Here is a 15,298-nt window from a genome sequence, read left to right as displayed (position 1 = left end):
CTGGATACGTACCACAGAATAATTCATCTGTCTTGTCAGAACAATCTTCCCGAAAATCACACTTCTTGTTGATGTCAACACATTGCCCATTCGTTATACAAACAAGTTCATTCACTGTGCAGTTGTTGGGTGGAACAGTAGAAGGTCTTGGTGGCTGTGTTGTTGTTGAAATTATGGCTGGTAAGTCACCTGAGCAAGATCAATAGTCAGAATGACCCCAGCTTCAACGCGGATTTCTTTGTAAAGTGCAAATGAAGAAAGAACTGCCTAGCTCTTTCTAAATTCTACCTCTGACTTGGACATACAACACATATCTGATTACCACTCTAATTCTGCTATCTTTGTTTCTAGAACATAGAATTCCAGCTGTGTGATAAATGACATGTGTAAATTGTTTGTAAATTTCTTTGTTACTGCATATGTTAATCAAAATGGCTTCTTTGTTTTGTTAAAAGTAGGAATGCTTCTTTGTTGCGAGAGAGTGCTGGAAGCTTGTTTGGGTTAAAATTTACTGATAACGAGAATTGTATTCCTTTGTAAACCAATTGAGATTAATGTTGTTCTTTCTTCTGAGTCTGTAAGCTATTGTTGGTGGGCTTTTGGGGAGATCAGCGTGAGGGGGTGAGAGAGAGAGGATGCGATGCTGTAAACTGGGTGAGGAACGGACCCCAAGCGGGGGTCCAAGGCCAGGAGGTACCCCGAGGAGAGGAGACGAAGATAGATGTGCTTGGTTGACCACTTCGGGTGGTCCTGAGCTGCGAGTCGAGGAGTTCGGAGGGGTTCGAATGGTGGCCGGAAGACTTCAGTAATTGAGCTCCAACAGTTGTGCATGAAATGGTTTGGACTTTGATAAGTTTGGCGCCTTTTCTTTATTTTCTTTTCCTTCATGTATACTGTATCATTATTAATTACCTAATTATAGTAATCTTTATAAACTGTAATCAGTTAATCGCATATGGTGTCCTGTCTGTTCTTTGGCGAGGTGGGGACATCACACAGCATCCACACAAGCTGATTACCCAGTCTGACGGGGCCAAAGGCTGCTCCCCCTAGACGAGAACAAGCTGAGCGAGCCTGACGTGACCCAGGGGGCTACACATGTTTAATTATTTTGGCAGAGACGATTTCTGAACAGTCATTGAACAACACCCAATGTAAAGCGTAACCTTGTCATATACTGTATGCAGAACTGAATTGCTTTTATAGGACAACGGTTAACTTTTAGAACAAGAATTCTTCATTGATACTAAAGGCTCTGAGCAGTAAGAAAAATGAGTGGAGGAAAGTTTAAGGCAGATGTTGGAGGTAGAGTGGTCTGGAATACACTATGGGGAGGTGAGAAACATTCAAGAGACTCTTAGATAGGCACATGGATATAAGAAAAAAAGAGGATTATGGGCTGTATAGGAAGGAATAGATGGACTGATTGTGGAGTATATTTATATAGTTCGACACAACATATGTTGTACTGTTCTATCTCATATGTTAGATACAACAGTAACAGCTTTTGGTAGCAAATAAACATGTTTATGAATCAAAAGACTAGATTGTATTTCCTTCTTTAAAGTACCTATGTGATAACAAAATTAGTTCAGAATGAAAATTGCTCAGTTTGTTTTGATATAATTATTCCTGACTTCTACCTTTTTAAGTCACTTTTCATTCTAAGTTGTTCAGAGAAAACTCGAATCACTCAATGTGGATTCCTAAGAACGCCATAGCCTCTCCAAGATCTTCAATCTCTAACCTTCTTTTTCACTACTGTTGGTCTATGCTTTTACTTTCAATATTTTACCTAAATTTTCATTAAGACATTTCGTTATTCACTGTCGACTTAGAAATTTATATTCCTCGCCACCATGATATAAAATATTAATCTCATCGTGAACAAAGTATGTGATTAAAAACAAACTAAACAATATGGAAGTGCTAAAGGATTTCCAATTTATTTTCAGAACTTGGCATTATTTGGAAACCTAACCTTTGTTACCCATCTCTAATTGTCCTTGAGCTGTGTAGCTTGACTTGACATTTAGAGTAAGTATCAACCTAGTCGATGAGGTTGTGGTGTTTTCATTGTAGGGGAAACAGAATAGGTGCTTCTTTGGTCACAGTCATGATTCTAGTATTATATATCATCTTTCCGGTGCTGGAATAAAGGATGCACAAAATGGCTACAGAGCATCCTGAAAGCAAAGGGTCAATGGCCAGTGACCATGGTACATGTTGGTACTAACGATATAGCAAAATAAAGGAGTAAGGTTTTATAAGATGGTGGCAAAACCAGAATATAGACCTACATAATGTAGCCACACTGTACAAAAAGGTATACATCAACAAATATTGTGTGTAAGTAAAAAGAGCTATACAATAATTATGGAAATATTTAATCTACAGTAAATTGAGTTAATGAAGCTGCAACGGGTAGCTTCAGGGCAAACTCATAGAGTGCATTTGGAATAGTTTTCTGGAGCAAAACATCCTAGAACCAACCAGGAAGCAATGTAGTATATAAATGGAGAAAAACTGCAGAAAGCTGCAGTACAAAGGACGTGGGATCCAGCAGAGCAGCACACAAAAATACTGGAGGAACTCAGCAGGTCAGGCCGTATCTATGGAAATGAATAAACAGTCAACGTTCCGGACTGTGGTCCTTTATCAGGACTGGAAAGGAAGTGGGGGAGATGCCAGAATAAGTAGGTGCAGAGAGGGCAAGGATGACAAGCTAGAAGATGATAGGTGAGGCCAGGTGATTGGGGAGGGGGGGATGAAGAAAGAAGCTGGGATGTGATAGGTGGAAACGGGAAAAAGCTGCAGAGGAAGGAATCTGATAGGAGAGGAGAGTGGACCATGGGAGAAAGGGAAGGAAGAAGGGCAATGGGGGAGGTAATAGGCAGGTGAGAAGAAGTTAGAGGCCAGAGTGGGGAATTGATTAAGAGGGAAGGGGGAGAACAAAAATTAATGGAAGTTGGAGAAATCAATGTTCATGCAATCAGGTTGGAGGCTACCTAAACAGAATATGAAGTATTGCTCCTGCAACATGAGAGTGGCCTCATCACAGCTGAAGAGGAGGCCACGGATGATATGTCAGAATGGGAATGGAGATCGGAATTGAAATGATTGGCCACCAGGAAATTCTGCATTTTGTGGATTGAGCTGAGGTGCTTGATGAAATGATCCCCCAGTCTACGCTGGGTCTCGCCAATGTAGAGGAGGCTGCATTGGAAGCACCTGGATACAGTAGACAACCCCAAAAGATTTTCAGATGAAATGTTGCCTCACCTGGAAGGACTGTTTTGGGTCCTGAATGGAGGTGAGGGAGCAGATGAATAGGCAGATGTAGCACTTAGGCCACTTGAATGGTTAAGTGCCAGGAGGGAGATTAGTGCAGAGGGATGAATGGATGAGGGAATCACAGAGGGAGTGATGCCTACGAAAAGCAGAGAGTGGGAGGGAGGTAAAGATGGGTCTGGAGTTGGATCTCATTGAAGACGGCAGAAGTTGTGGAAAATGAGGTTCATGGGAGGTAGTAAGGACAAGAGAAAGTCTATCCCCGTTATGGTGGCAAGAAGAGGGGGTGAGCACAAATGTCTATGAAGTGGAGGAGATGGAAGTGAGGGCAGCATCAATGGTGGTCCAGTAGAGGAAACACAAAGAACTAGTACACACGTACAGCAGGTAATAGGGAAAACCTAATGGAATGTTGATCCTCATTACAAGGGGGTTTCTGAACCAAAATGGGGATGTTTTACTGCATTTATACAAGGCACTCAGTGAGAATATTGTGAACTATTTTCATCCTCTTACTTAAAAATGGAAGTGTGAATTCATTGAAGGAAGTTCTGAAAAGATTCGCTTGAATTATTCTGGATATGGGGGCATTCCCGTAAGGTTAAACAGGTTGAGCCTCTATTCATTGAAGAATGGAAAGTGATCTGTTCAAAACACATGATTTTAAGGGTCCCTTCAGAGTAAATGCTGAGATAGTGCTTCCTCTTATGGGAGAATCTAGAACAAGAGTGCAGAGTCTTAGAAAGAAGAAACACCCATTTAACATCTATTTAACAGGAAGCAGCATCTATGGAGAAAAATGAACAGTCAATATTTAGATTCTAGACCCTTCAACAGGATTGATCTTTCATTAAAGGTCCTGACCCTTCTTCAGGACTGACCGTTTCCCTCCTTAGATACAGCATGACTGACTGAGTTCCTCTAGCAGTTTGTACTTGTTGACCCAGATTTCTGGCACCTGCAGAATCTCTTGCAAGACATCCATTTGAAACTGAGATGAGGAAGAACTCTCAGAGCATTGTGAATCATTGCAACTCCTTACCATAAAGAGCTGTGGGCAGGTGTCTTCGTGTATATTAAAGGCTGAACTATAAGATTTCTATTAAGGAAAGAAATCAAGGGTTTTGGGCAAAGGGCATAAAAGTGGACGAACACTGGGATTTAACTCAGGATCTTCCCGATATGTGGCAGTGACTTTATCTGTCCAGCCTCTCCCGGTTGTGAATGCCCCTGTGCTCCTGCAATGGACTCCCATGTGGCCCAGTGGGTCAACACAATTTCCCACAGGCCTCCAGCTCTCAGGCTGACAAACCTGCCCTTGAGCTTGGTGCAAAGGAAGTAATGCTCATTTTTATGAATGGCAGGCATGAACTCCTAGAAGAAAGGGCCGGTAGTTATAGTTGTGATTGTTTAGTTAAATTAGTTTCAACGCTTTCAATTGATAACAGTGCAAAACGTTTTTTAGCATTTAAGTATCAAAATAATTCCCAATTGGGAATAAATTAAAGAAGTTCAATATTCAGTCAAGCCAATTCATGTACATCTCTGAGACCCTCTAAGCCCAAGTGGTTTGGAGCCTCAGCAACGATGTATTTATTTGGAGGCTTGCACTCAGATAACCCCTGTACTGCACTGGAAAAGAACATAGCAGAGCAGTCATGTAAAACTGGATTACTCTTAGTCAGAGCAGTATGGACTTGAAAGGCTCAGTCATTTCTACTTGTGCTGTAACCATTCTGTGATTCTATCAAGTGCTAAGAACCTTGCGTGTCCCTCCTAGCTCTGCGCCTTCCTTCCTGCAAATCAATAAGAATCCCGTGTCTCTCCACATTTGGCCTCTGGCATTTGGCATAATTTACTTTATTTCTTCAAGCATCTCACCCCTGATCTTTTGTATTGCCTTCCTAACCTCTCTTCCTTTAGTACACAGTACCTTTAAGTACACAGTACTTCATTAAACCTAGTCCCTTAGCCACTGTCTAATCATATGTCATAATAATTTCTTCTTTGCTGATATCAATTCTTATCTGATTACTCTTCCTTGAGGCTCCCTGGAATTGTTTACTGAATTAAAGTTTCTATATAAATGTAAATTAATGTTTTATCTAATCAAGTGATATTATTTTCCATCCTGTTTTAAATTATGTAACAATAACATTAGTTATTACCAACTAATTTATCATGAGGTGTACACTTTTTTACCTTTGATATACTGTAATGGAAACTTCCTCTAGCCACATTACTGTTATATCCTTCACAGCATTATCTTTCAATAATTTTGCAATGAGGCTAAACGCACAATGTTAATAAATATCAAGACAACTATTTCTGTAACTGAAAAATAAATAATATGCTTACCACTATAAAGATCACAATTCATGAAAGAAAGGTCATCGATTCCAATATCTCCTCCTAAATTATCTCCTACAGTTCCTTTCACTAATACCTGTTCCAAAATACAAAAACAGCAATATTACCCTTACACTGATATAAATACAAACTTATAACTGGTAATAGATCAGCTAATGAGAACAGATTATTCAGTTATAAATCGCAAATTCTACTTTACAGAGAAAGTTTATTCGATTTGATGACAATAAATCTCTAATTTTACTTTTGTTGATTGTAGCTCATAATAATTCAATATATCAAATTTCATGATTATCACATTAATGGTCAAAGATGATTTTCTCTGCTGCAGCTAAAACATTGTCTTAACTGTTCTACTGTGGAAATTCTCACTACCATCAGTCAATCCCTATACCCTATCTATAACTATCTTCCTATACCCTTCGACTTTGTATCTAAGTCTACAATCATCTAACCACAGAAAATGCTGGGAACCCTCAGTAGATAAGGTAGAACTTGTGGAAAGAAGGTTCTTGGCCTGACATGTTAACTCTTTTTCTCTTTCCACAGATGCTGACTTACCTGCTGAGTGTTCCCTGCAATTTTTTTATATCAGATTTACAGCATGTGCATTTCTGGGGGGGGGGGGGGTTCATCACTTACTCTGACAAATTGGGTTGAATTCTGATCTCTGATTCTGCCATTGTGGAGTTTGCATGCTCTCACTGTGACCGTGTGTGCTTCTTCTGGATGCTCTGGTTTTCTCCCACCTCTTAAAGAATTATAGGTTGGATTATAAAAGCTTCCCCTATTGTGCAAATGAGTGGCTGAATAATGAAGCGAGTGGTTGGTAGAATTGATAAGAATGCAGGGAGAATAATCATTGGATTAGTGTGAGCCAAAAGGCCAATTCCTGTGGTGTATGAGTCAACCAGCACTTGTCTCAAGAGCACCAAAAGCATGGGCTCAGATATTCTATAGTAATGATGACTGTGGGATAAATACTGCCACTCACTTATCTCTCCTTTACCAGTAGAGCTGGAAACCACTGTAGCTCTCAGCTTCTATGTCTCCAGATCGCTTTAGGAAGAACAGACTATATAAGCCACATCTCTGAATTTTCTAAAGACCCAATACCTGCAATTTCCACATAACCATTGTCACTTCACCACTTTAGCTGTGCTGAAATGTCACAAGAGCTTCCTGATGCTTAAATAGGTCTACTTTTCTATTGAAGATGAAAATGCTGTGCCAGAGGTGAGGCAGCTTTAAAGAAAACACACAAATTGCTGGAGGAACAAGGCAGATCATGCAGAGAGGAATAGAAAGCTGACATTTTGACCTGAGACCCTTCCACTGATGCTGCTTGACCTACTAAGTTCCTCCAACATTTTGCTTTTGTTAACTCTGGATTTCCAGCATCTGCAGAATCACTTGTGTTTATGATCAAGCCTTGAGGAAATTCAGGTCAGTGAATTCTACCTATAATACACTCAAATAACCTCAATGTCTTTGAAATTCTAATAATCCTCTCAAAATACACTCTGAGGCAAATATTGCCAAGGGTGTGTTAATTGGTGTCAGATAATCAAATCACTGTGATATCAAGTCAAGTCACGTTTTATTGTCATTTCGACCATAACTGCTGGTACGGTACACAGTAAAAACGAGACAATGTTTTTCAGGACCATGGTGCTACATGAAACAATACAAAAACTACACTGAACTATGTAAAACCAACACAGAAAAAAACTACACTATACTACAGACCTACCCAGGACTGCATAAAGTACACAAAGCAGTGCAGGTATACCATAAATAATAAACATGACAATAGGCACAATAGAGGGCAGTAAGTTGGTGTCAGTCAACTCTGGGTATTGAAGAGTCTGATGGCTTGGGGTAAGAAACTATTACATAGTCTGGTTGTGAGAGCCCAAATGCTTCAGTGCCTTTTCCCAGATGGCAGGAGAGAGAAGAGTTTGTATGAGGGGTGCGTGGGGTCCTTCATAATGCTGTTTGCTTTGCGGATGAAGCATGTAGTATAAATGTCTGTAACGGTGGGAAGAGAGACACCAATGAACTTCTCAGCTGACCTCACTCTCCGCTGCAGAATATTGAATTGTAAAAAAATCTGTTTAACAAAATGTAATTACAATGGAAATCGGTAATAATGTTTTGCTGACTACAATTATTCTTAATGCAAGCAATTTATTGTTTTTAAAAATGTTGGTATAGTAGTATTGACTTAACCATATGACACCTCTTCAAAATTTGTGATGTACTTAGACAGTATTTCACTGACTGCACCATTTCATTAACTTCAAAATGGGACCACAATATCTTCAAAAACATTTGCATGGTGCTGAAGGAAAATTTGAAGATGCACTTTGTACATCTGTGGATCAAACAGAAATACCTAACACATCACAGATTTTTTAAAATAAATTATGCAGGTCTGGGGTTGCAGAACAAACTGCCTCTACCAAGAACAAAACTTTAAAAATTCATCAGTGCATTTTACTAAGTTAATTATTTTCATCTATTGAAAGTCTAAGTTATTTGAATAGTAATGGAATTACATTTCCTGTGACCAAGAGAGACAAATACATTTCTTATGTTCTGAAATTTGCAGGTGCACAGATCCATGGCTTCTTTCATCACTTCACTTATGACTTGAGGCTGGATTTCATTGAGGATAATGTATGTACGCCTACACATAATAGTTGTTCACACTGGAGTTAGTGAAGGTGCTGTTGAGAATCATGGAAAGATAAGGAGAGCTGTGTCATTTCTTTCACAGCTTCCACTCAATTGCCTTCTGTAACATAACTCATCATATATTTCTTTGACATTCTCTTATACATCTTTTGCAGGAGTTAAGTGATGTACTTGTAGCATTCTTATTCTGTCTCCTGTTTTTACATTAATACCTCATTGTGTTATAATCTTCAATATTGATCCAGTACTTCATTTCTGTGTGTAGGGTTGGTTACATGTTGTTAACACAAGAACACTAACAAGTTCAACAGAAAATAAAAGCAGACCCCTGAAAGACCTGAATGGACGAAATAACATTTGTGGAGCCAAAAGGTGATTATTGAAGCTTTGATTTGTGATCCTGCAGCATAGGGAAGAGGAATGATTGCCATATATAGCAGCACAAGGGAGGGATGGGGCAGAGACTTGTAAGTGATGGGTAGAACCAGATGGGGGGGGGGGGTGAGGGAATGGACACCCTGTGTCATAATTATGTTTTCTTGTTGCCCACATTAAAAATTGATTAATGTATTTTACCAATTAATCTTTCCATTTACTAAAATCTGATGTTTAGTTTGGAAGGGAACTAAAATTTACTTCACTATTCTCCTCTCCTCTCACTATCTGACTGGTCCTGCTAAACTTAGCCTTATTCTTAGGATGGATACAGCTAACTGAAGAATATGACATCATTTTGGTATTTGAGAGAAAGTTAGCTTATTTAAATTTCTGTGCTAAACGTAAATGCCTCTGTTATCCTTGTTTCTTCAGTTCTTCTTTGAAAACTTTAATTGTTCTCTCAGCCATACCATTTGATACTGAAAGATAGGGAAAACACCATAAATGCTTTCCAGCTTTTTATATTATTGAGTGCTCAAATAGAAATGAACAAAACAGAGGACAATTATCTGATAACACTTCTTCAGGTAAACTGTGACAGTAGAAAATGGATTTCAATTCTTTGATAGTGTTTCAAACATAGTCTTTTGGAACAAGACCCAATAGTTTTCACCTCAGTCCATTTACAGTGACTATCTAAGTCTACTATGAAGTTACCAATCCACTTCTCATAATGATCCATGAGTACTATTTGCATAGGTCTCACTGGTCACTTCCAACTCTGTGAAGATAGTTATTAGATTAGCTCTGCAATCTCAACAAATTATCTGAGTTCTTCAAGATCTATATACAAGCCAAAATACAAAACATCATACTATTGCTTTAATTCTCACAAGCATATAGTATTCAATGCAAAATTCTCCCAAAGCATGCTTCCCTAAACATTTAGAAAGATAACTCTGTGCCCTCCATATAATACAACTTTCTTCTGCCAACATTAGCCATTTACAAGATGTCTTCAAGCTGTATGGTTCATTTGTAGAGTTATTATAAAAAAAAGAAGCATTTTGTCTATTTTCATCTATCTCCAGTATCTTAACAAGAAAATTGGCTTCCATTGTTGACCATGTAAAGATTTTGATTTCACTCCTTGTGTCGGAAAACATATGTGGTAATATTTTTCATAGCCCGTACTTACGAACAAGGATTATTACTGGTGCTATTGGTCTAAGATCACAATAGGATATATGGCCACTTGAAGCTGATGAAACCTTTTCACTCCAGAGACAAAGGTGACTGCCCATTTCTGGAGGGAGAATGGTTTCTATAATTCATCATCAATTTACGCAATTCAAACATGATTTTTTGGTCCTTGACAATTGCACGGCAAATCAGAACTGATACTTCATGATAGGAAATGTTCACATCTAGTTTTCACTTATCAGTTATATTTCACCAGTTTCTCTTTAGAAAGTGACAGAACAGTATTAGTGCTGTTGCATGGCTAGTAAGAATCATATATAGCACTGCACAATGTTAGGAATGCTCCTAGTAAGGCCAAACGATTATAAGACACAGGATCAGAATAAGACAATTCAATCCATTGAGTCGGTTCTGCCATTCATGGCTGATTTATTAACCCTCTCAATGCTATTCAAAGTTCAAAATACTGAACAAATTTATTATCAAAGTATGTATATGTTACCATATACAACAATGAGATTAATTTTCTTGCAGGCAACACAGTAAATCCAAGAAACACAATAGAATCAATGAAAGACCATACCCAAAGGACAGACAATCAATGTGCAAAACACAGCAAACAGTGAAATAAAAAGAAAATAATAATAATAATGTAAATAAGCAGTAAATATTGAGAGCATGAGATGAAGAGTCTTTAAAAGTCAGTCCATAGGTTGTGTGAATAGTTCAGTGATGGGACAAGTGAAGTTATCCCCTGTGGTCCAAGAGCCTAATGGTTGATGGTTAATGACTGATTTTGCACCTGGTTATCTAGGTCCTGAGATTCCTGGACCTTCTTGGTGGCAGCACCGAGAAGAGAGCATGGCCTGGATGATAGGGATCCTTGATTATGGATGCTGCTTTCCTGCAAGAGCACTCCATGTGGAAGTGCTCACAGTAGTATGGTTGGTGCTACCCATGATGGAATGGGCCATATTCATTACTTTTCATAAGATTTTCCATTCAAGAGCCTTGGTGTTTCCATACCAGGCCATGATGAAATCAGTCAACATACAGTACTCAATATAGTCTCCACCACATATCTATAGAAGTTTGTCAAAGTTTTAGATGTCATGCTGAAACTTCACAATTATCTAAGGATGTAGAGGCACTGCTATGCTTTCATCACAATGATATTTACATACTGGGCCCTGGACAAATCTTATAAAATGATAACACTGAATAATTTAAAGTTGTTGACCCTTTCACCTCTGATCCCTCAGTGAGGACAGTCTGACGGACCTCCGCTTTCCTCCTCCTGATGTCAACAATCAGCTTCTTGGTCTTGCTGGTATCGAGTAAGAGTTTGTTTTAGTGGCACCATTCTACCAGATTTTCAATTTCCCCACTAAATGCTGATTTATCACTACCATTGATTTGGCCAATGAGAGTACTGTCAAGAGCAAACTTAAAGATGGCATTGGAGCTATGTGGGCCTCACAGTTATAGCTGGTATAAAGCAAGTAGAGCAGGAAGATAAGCACTCAGCCTTAATAGTGCACCTGTGCTAATAGAGATTGTTGAGGAAATGTTTTTGCCAATCTGAACTGAGTGGGGTCTTCAAGTGAGGAAATTGAGGATCCAGTTGCACAAAGAGATATTGAGACCAAGGTCTTGAAGCTTATTGATTATTTTTGAGGGGGTTACAGTACTCTTTGCCGAGCTGTAGTCGATGAAGAGCATGTTGATGCATGCATCTGCACTGTCCAGATGTTCCAGGATTGAGTGAAGACTCAAAGAAATGGCATCTGCTGTGGACCAGTTGCCCCTGTAGGCAAATTGAAGCAGATCCAAGTCAATTCTTAGGCAGGAGTTTTGTCACCAACCTTCCAAAGCACTTCTTCACAAAGGACATAAGTGCTATAGGAAGATAGTCATTGATGCATTCTACCATGATATTCTTAGGCACTGGTATAATTGAAGCCTGATTCAAGCAGATCAATACCTCATTCTCCTGCTTTCTCCCTATAATCCTTACCTTCCTAGTCAAGAACCTATCAACCTCTGCTTTAAATATACCCAATGATTTGGTGTCCACAGATCAGATTCACCAAGCTCTGGGTAAAGAAATTCTTCCTCCTCTCTGTTCTAAAGGGACATCCTTCTATTCTTTCTGGTCCTAGACTACCCTACAAACAGGACACATTCACCCCACATCCACTTTATCTCGGCCTTTCAATATTTGATAGAGTTCAATAAGATCCCTTTGCATTCTTCTAAATTCCAGTAAATACAGGCCTAAAGCCATCAAATGCTCTTCATATTCTGGGATCATTCTAAACATTCTCTGGGCCCTTGCTAATGTCAGCACATCCTTTCTTAGATAAGGGGCTCAAAATTATGCAGAATACCTCAAGTGCAGTCTGACCAATGCCTTATTAAATGTTAGCATTACATCCTTGCTTTTATACTTTAGTCCTCTTGAAATGAAAGCTAACATTGTATTTGCTTTCCTTACCAATAATGTTTTTTAAAGTTTCCTTGCCTTAACAATTGCTTAAACTTTTTCCTTGGATGTCTATAATCTATTTGTATCTACTTATATTCAAAGATCTGCTGTTTTGTTCTATACAAAGGCAAACTTGTCTGTTTTTAGCCTTCCATTATATTAACTGAATCCTTCTAATAATATTCAAAGGTTTTGTCCTTTAGTACTTGCAGCCTTCAATATATCATTTTGATTGGATAGTTATTGATCTTTATCTTGTGGTTTTGAGTAGGAGTGAAGTTCTTTATACACATTGTTTATCAAATAGTTCTAACTTTTCTTGTTCACATTCATCAGAATCATACATGCGATGATCTAGCTTGCTAAAAAAATCTTTACTCCAATTCTGCATATAAATTTTGTGACTTACTGTAGGTATTGGGCAAAGATTTTACCAACTGCCTGTAATTACCACAACTTGGCTGCTTTGGGAGGTACTATAATTAGCATTTGCCAGTCACTCTGGCCTAACTTTATTTCATTTTAATTTATCTAACTCTTCTTCTATTCAGTTCTTTAAAATTCGTGAAATAGATCAAGGATTATAAAAGGTTGATTTTGCACTTGGCTTAACAAGGATATTGACATTATAACCTATGAAACTACTGTTGGTGTACTGGAATGTTTCTGCATTATATTCCAATATTATGTCAGAGTATGATTTTAAATATCCTCACTGTATGCTTAATTTCAAATTTTCTTCCAATATTCAATTTCTGACTCAAAACTTTGCTTATGAACAGGAAGCTCTGGGAGATTTAGCTACAGCACATCAATTTAATAGAGCATCAAGTCTCAAGGGACAAGTCAACTTCCAAATTGCTTCCTAGTTTGAGCTAGCAAGGGTCACTTTAATATTGTTATTGACTTTCCTGTATGCTTGAAGTATCAAGAAAAGGACTGGGTGGAAAATGGAACATGAGTATTGTATTAAATATAATATCTCTCACAAGGTAGTTGTGGATACAAGTGAAACATGGAAATCTGGTAAAGCAGACTTCTGCTTGCACAGTATGAGAAAGACAGATGCCTTTTTGTGATACTATTCCTCCAGAACAAATCATAAAGATTTGTCTACAAGGAGGATCAGAGCCGTTGCTATTTCCTGAGGAGACTGAGGTCCTTTAGCATCTGCTGGATGATGCTGAGGAAGTTCTATGAGTCTGTGGTGGCCAGTGCTATCATGTTTGCTGTTGTATGCTGGGGCAGCAGGCTGAGGGTAACAGACACCAACAGAATCAACAAACTCATTCGTAAGGCCAGTGATGTTGTGGCGGTGGAACTGGACTCTCTGACAGTGGTGTCTAAAAAGAGGATGCTGTCCAAGTTGCATGCCATCTTGGACAATGTCTCCCATCCACTCCATAATGTACTGGTTAGGCACAGGAGTACATTCAGCCAGAGATTTATTCCACCGAGATGTAACACTGAGTGTCATAGGAAGTCATTCCTGCCTGTAGCCATCAAACTTTACAACTCCTCCCTCGGAGTGTCAGAAACTCTGAGCCAATAGGCTGGTCCTGGACTTACTTGGCATAATTTACTTATTATCATTTAATTATTTCTGGTTTTATTTTGCTATATTTCTACTCTATTCTTGGTTGGTGCAACTGTAACAAAACCCAGTTTCCCTCAGGATCAATAAAGTACGTCTGTCTGTCTGTCTAAAGCTGCAATCACCCTCAAGTTCCAGTGAGACGTTATAATGTCCTACAAAATGGTGAGAAAAGCCTTTATGGGATGGGTAATAACTGATTATTTTGCTGGTGATACCCACATCCTGTAAATTAATTATAAGTACAATGTTAAAAAATCAGAAAATCATATCCAAAAGGTATACGTAGGGTACAGATAGAGAAATTCAAGTATGCTTTTTTTTCCACTGTTAGCTGAGACTAGAAATAGAGGTCATGGGTTAAGGTTGAAAGGTGAAATGTTTCAGGGGAACATGAGTGGGAACTTCTTCACTCAGAAGGTGGTGAGAGCGTGGAACGAGCTGCCAAAGGAAGTGGTGGATGCGGTTTCAATTTCAGTATTGAAGAGAAGTTTGGATGGGAAGGAAATGGGTGCTATGTTCCAGGTGCAGTTTGATGGGACTATACAGAATAATAGCAAAGTCTAGACGGGCCAAAGGGGCCGATTTTTTGTTGCCATGTTCTATTGACTTTGACACTATATCAATGCTTAATTCTTATGTGGTTATGACTTTGCAGAGTGAACTTAAATTTATTGCAAATCCATCTGAGATTGATCACATGAAAATAAATCAAAATCTTTAAAAAAATTTAATCATTTTAATTTACAGTAAGAGATTACAATTTTTCAACTGTATTTATTGAGTAGCATCTCTAATCACATGGTGACAAATTTTGCAGTTTAACCACCACATTTCAAATCTTTTGCCTGCTCCCAAGAGATTTCACTGCTGAAAATTTCTCATTTGTATTAAAGAAACCTTGCCTGGTTTTCAGGTATTTGCCTTTTCAGACATACTTTTCATTAACCATGTATGATGACTGTCACTCCAGTTTATAACTCATCACACAATACAGTGTAAGTTTCCTTATGTTTAATAAACATATGGCAAAATTACATCTTTCGTGCTGTATGAATCATAACTGCTTTCCTTAAGAGTTGTATTTCCAGTAATCCTTTCTAATACTCTGGTGCCTGAGCAGCTAATTTTGCTTCATAAAGCATGGATAAGATTTGTGAGATATGCCTTCATCTAAGTTACATAATAAGTTATTGCCATTTTGGAGGAGCTGCTATGTTATTACAGGTGGTTTGTACAGAATTAAATCTTATATGAACACTTTGCAGACCACA

At 38.5% G+C, this 15,298-nt stretch overlaps 1 protein-coding gene across 1 annotated transcript in view; it reads right to left on the bottom strand.

The window, feature by feature from the left end:
• malrd1 (MAM and LDL receptor class A domain containing 1) overlaps positions 1–15,298 on the bottom strand; it is a 359,618-nt gene that overhangs the window by 219,449 nt on the left and 124,871 nt on the right. The window contains exons 18-19 of the mRNA XM_073055307.1: positions 5,650–5,737; positions 13–189 (exon numbers count right to left, since the gene is read on the bottom strand). Of these exons, the coding sequence (XP_072911408.1) occupies positions 13–189; positions 5,650–5,737 (265 nt within the window). The remainder of the gene's footprint in view (positions 1–12; positions 190–5,649; positions 5,738–15,298) is intronic.

Source organism: Hemitrygon akajei, chromosome 8 (assembly GCF_048418815.1).
Source record: "Hemitrygon akajei chromosome 8, sHemAka1.3, whole genome shotgun sequence".
In the NCBI taxonomy this organism is placed as follows: Eukaryota; Metazoa; Chordata; class Chondrichthyes; order Myliobatiformes; family Dasyatidae; genus Hemitrygon; species Hemitrygon akajei.
This window is presented reverse-complemented; position numbering and strand designations above follow the sequence as displayed.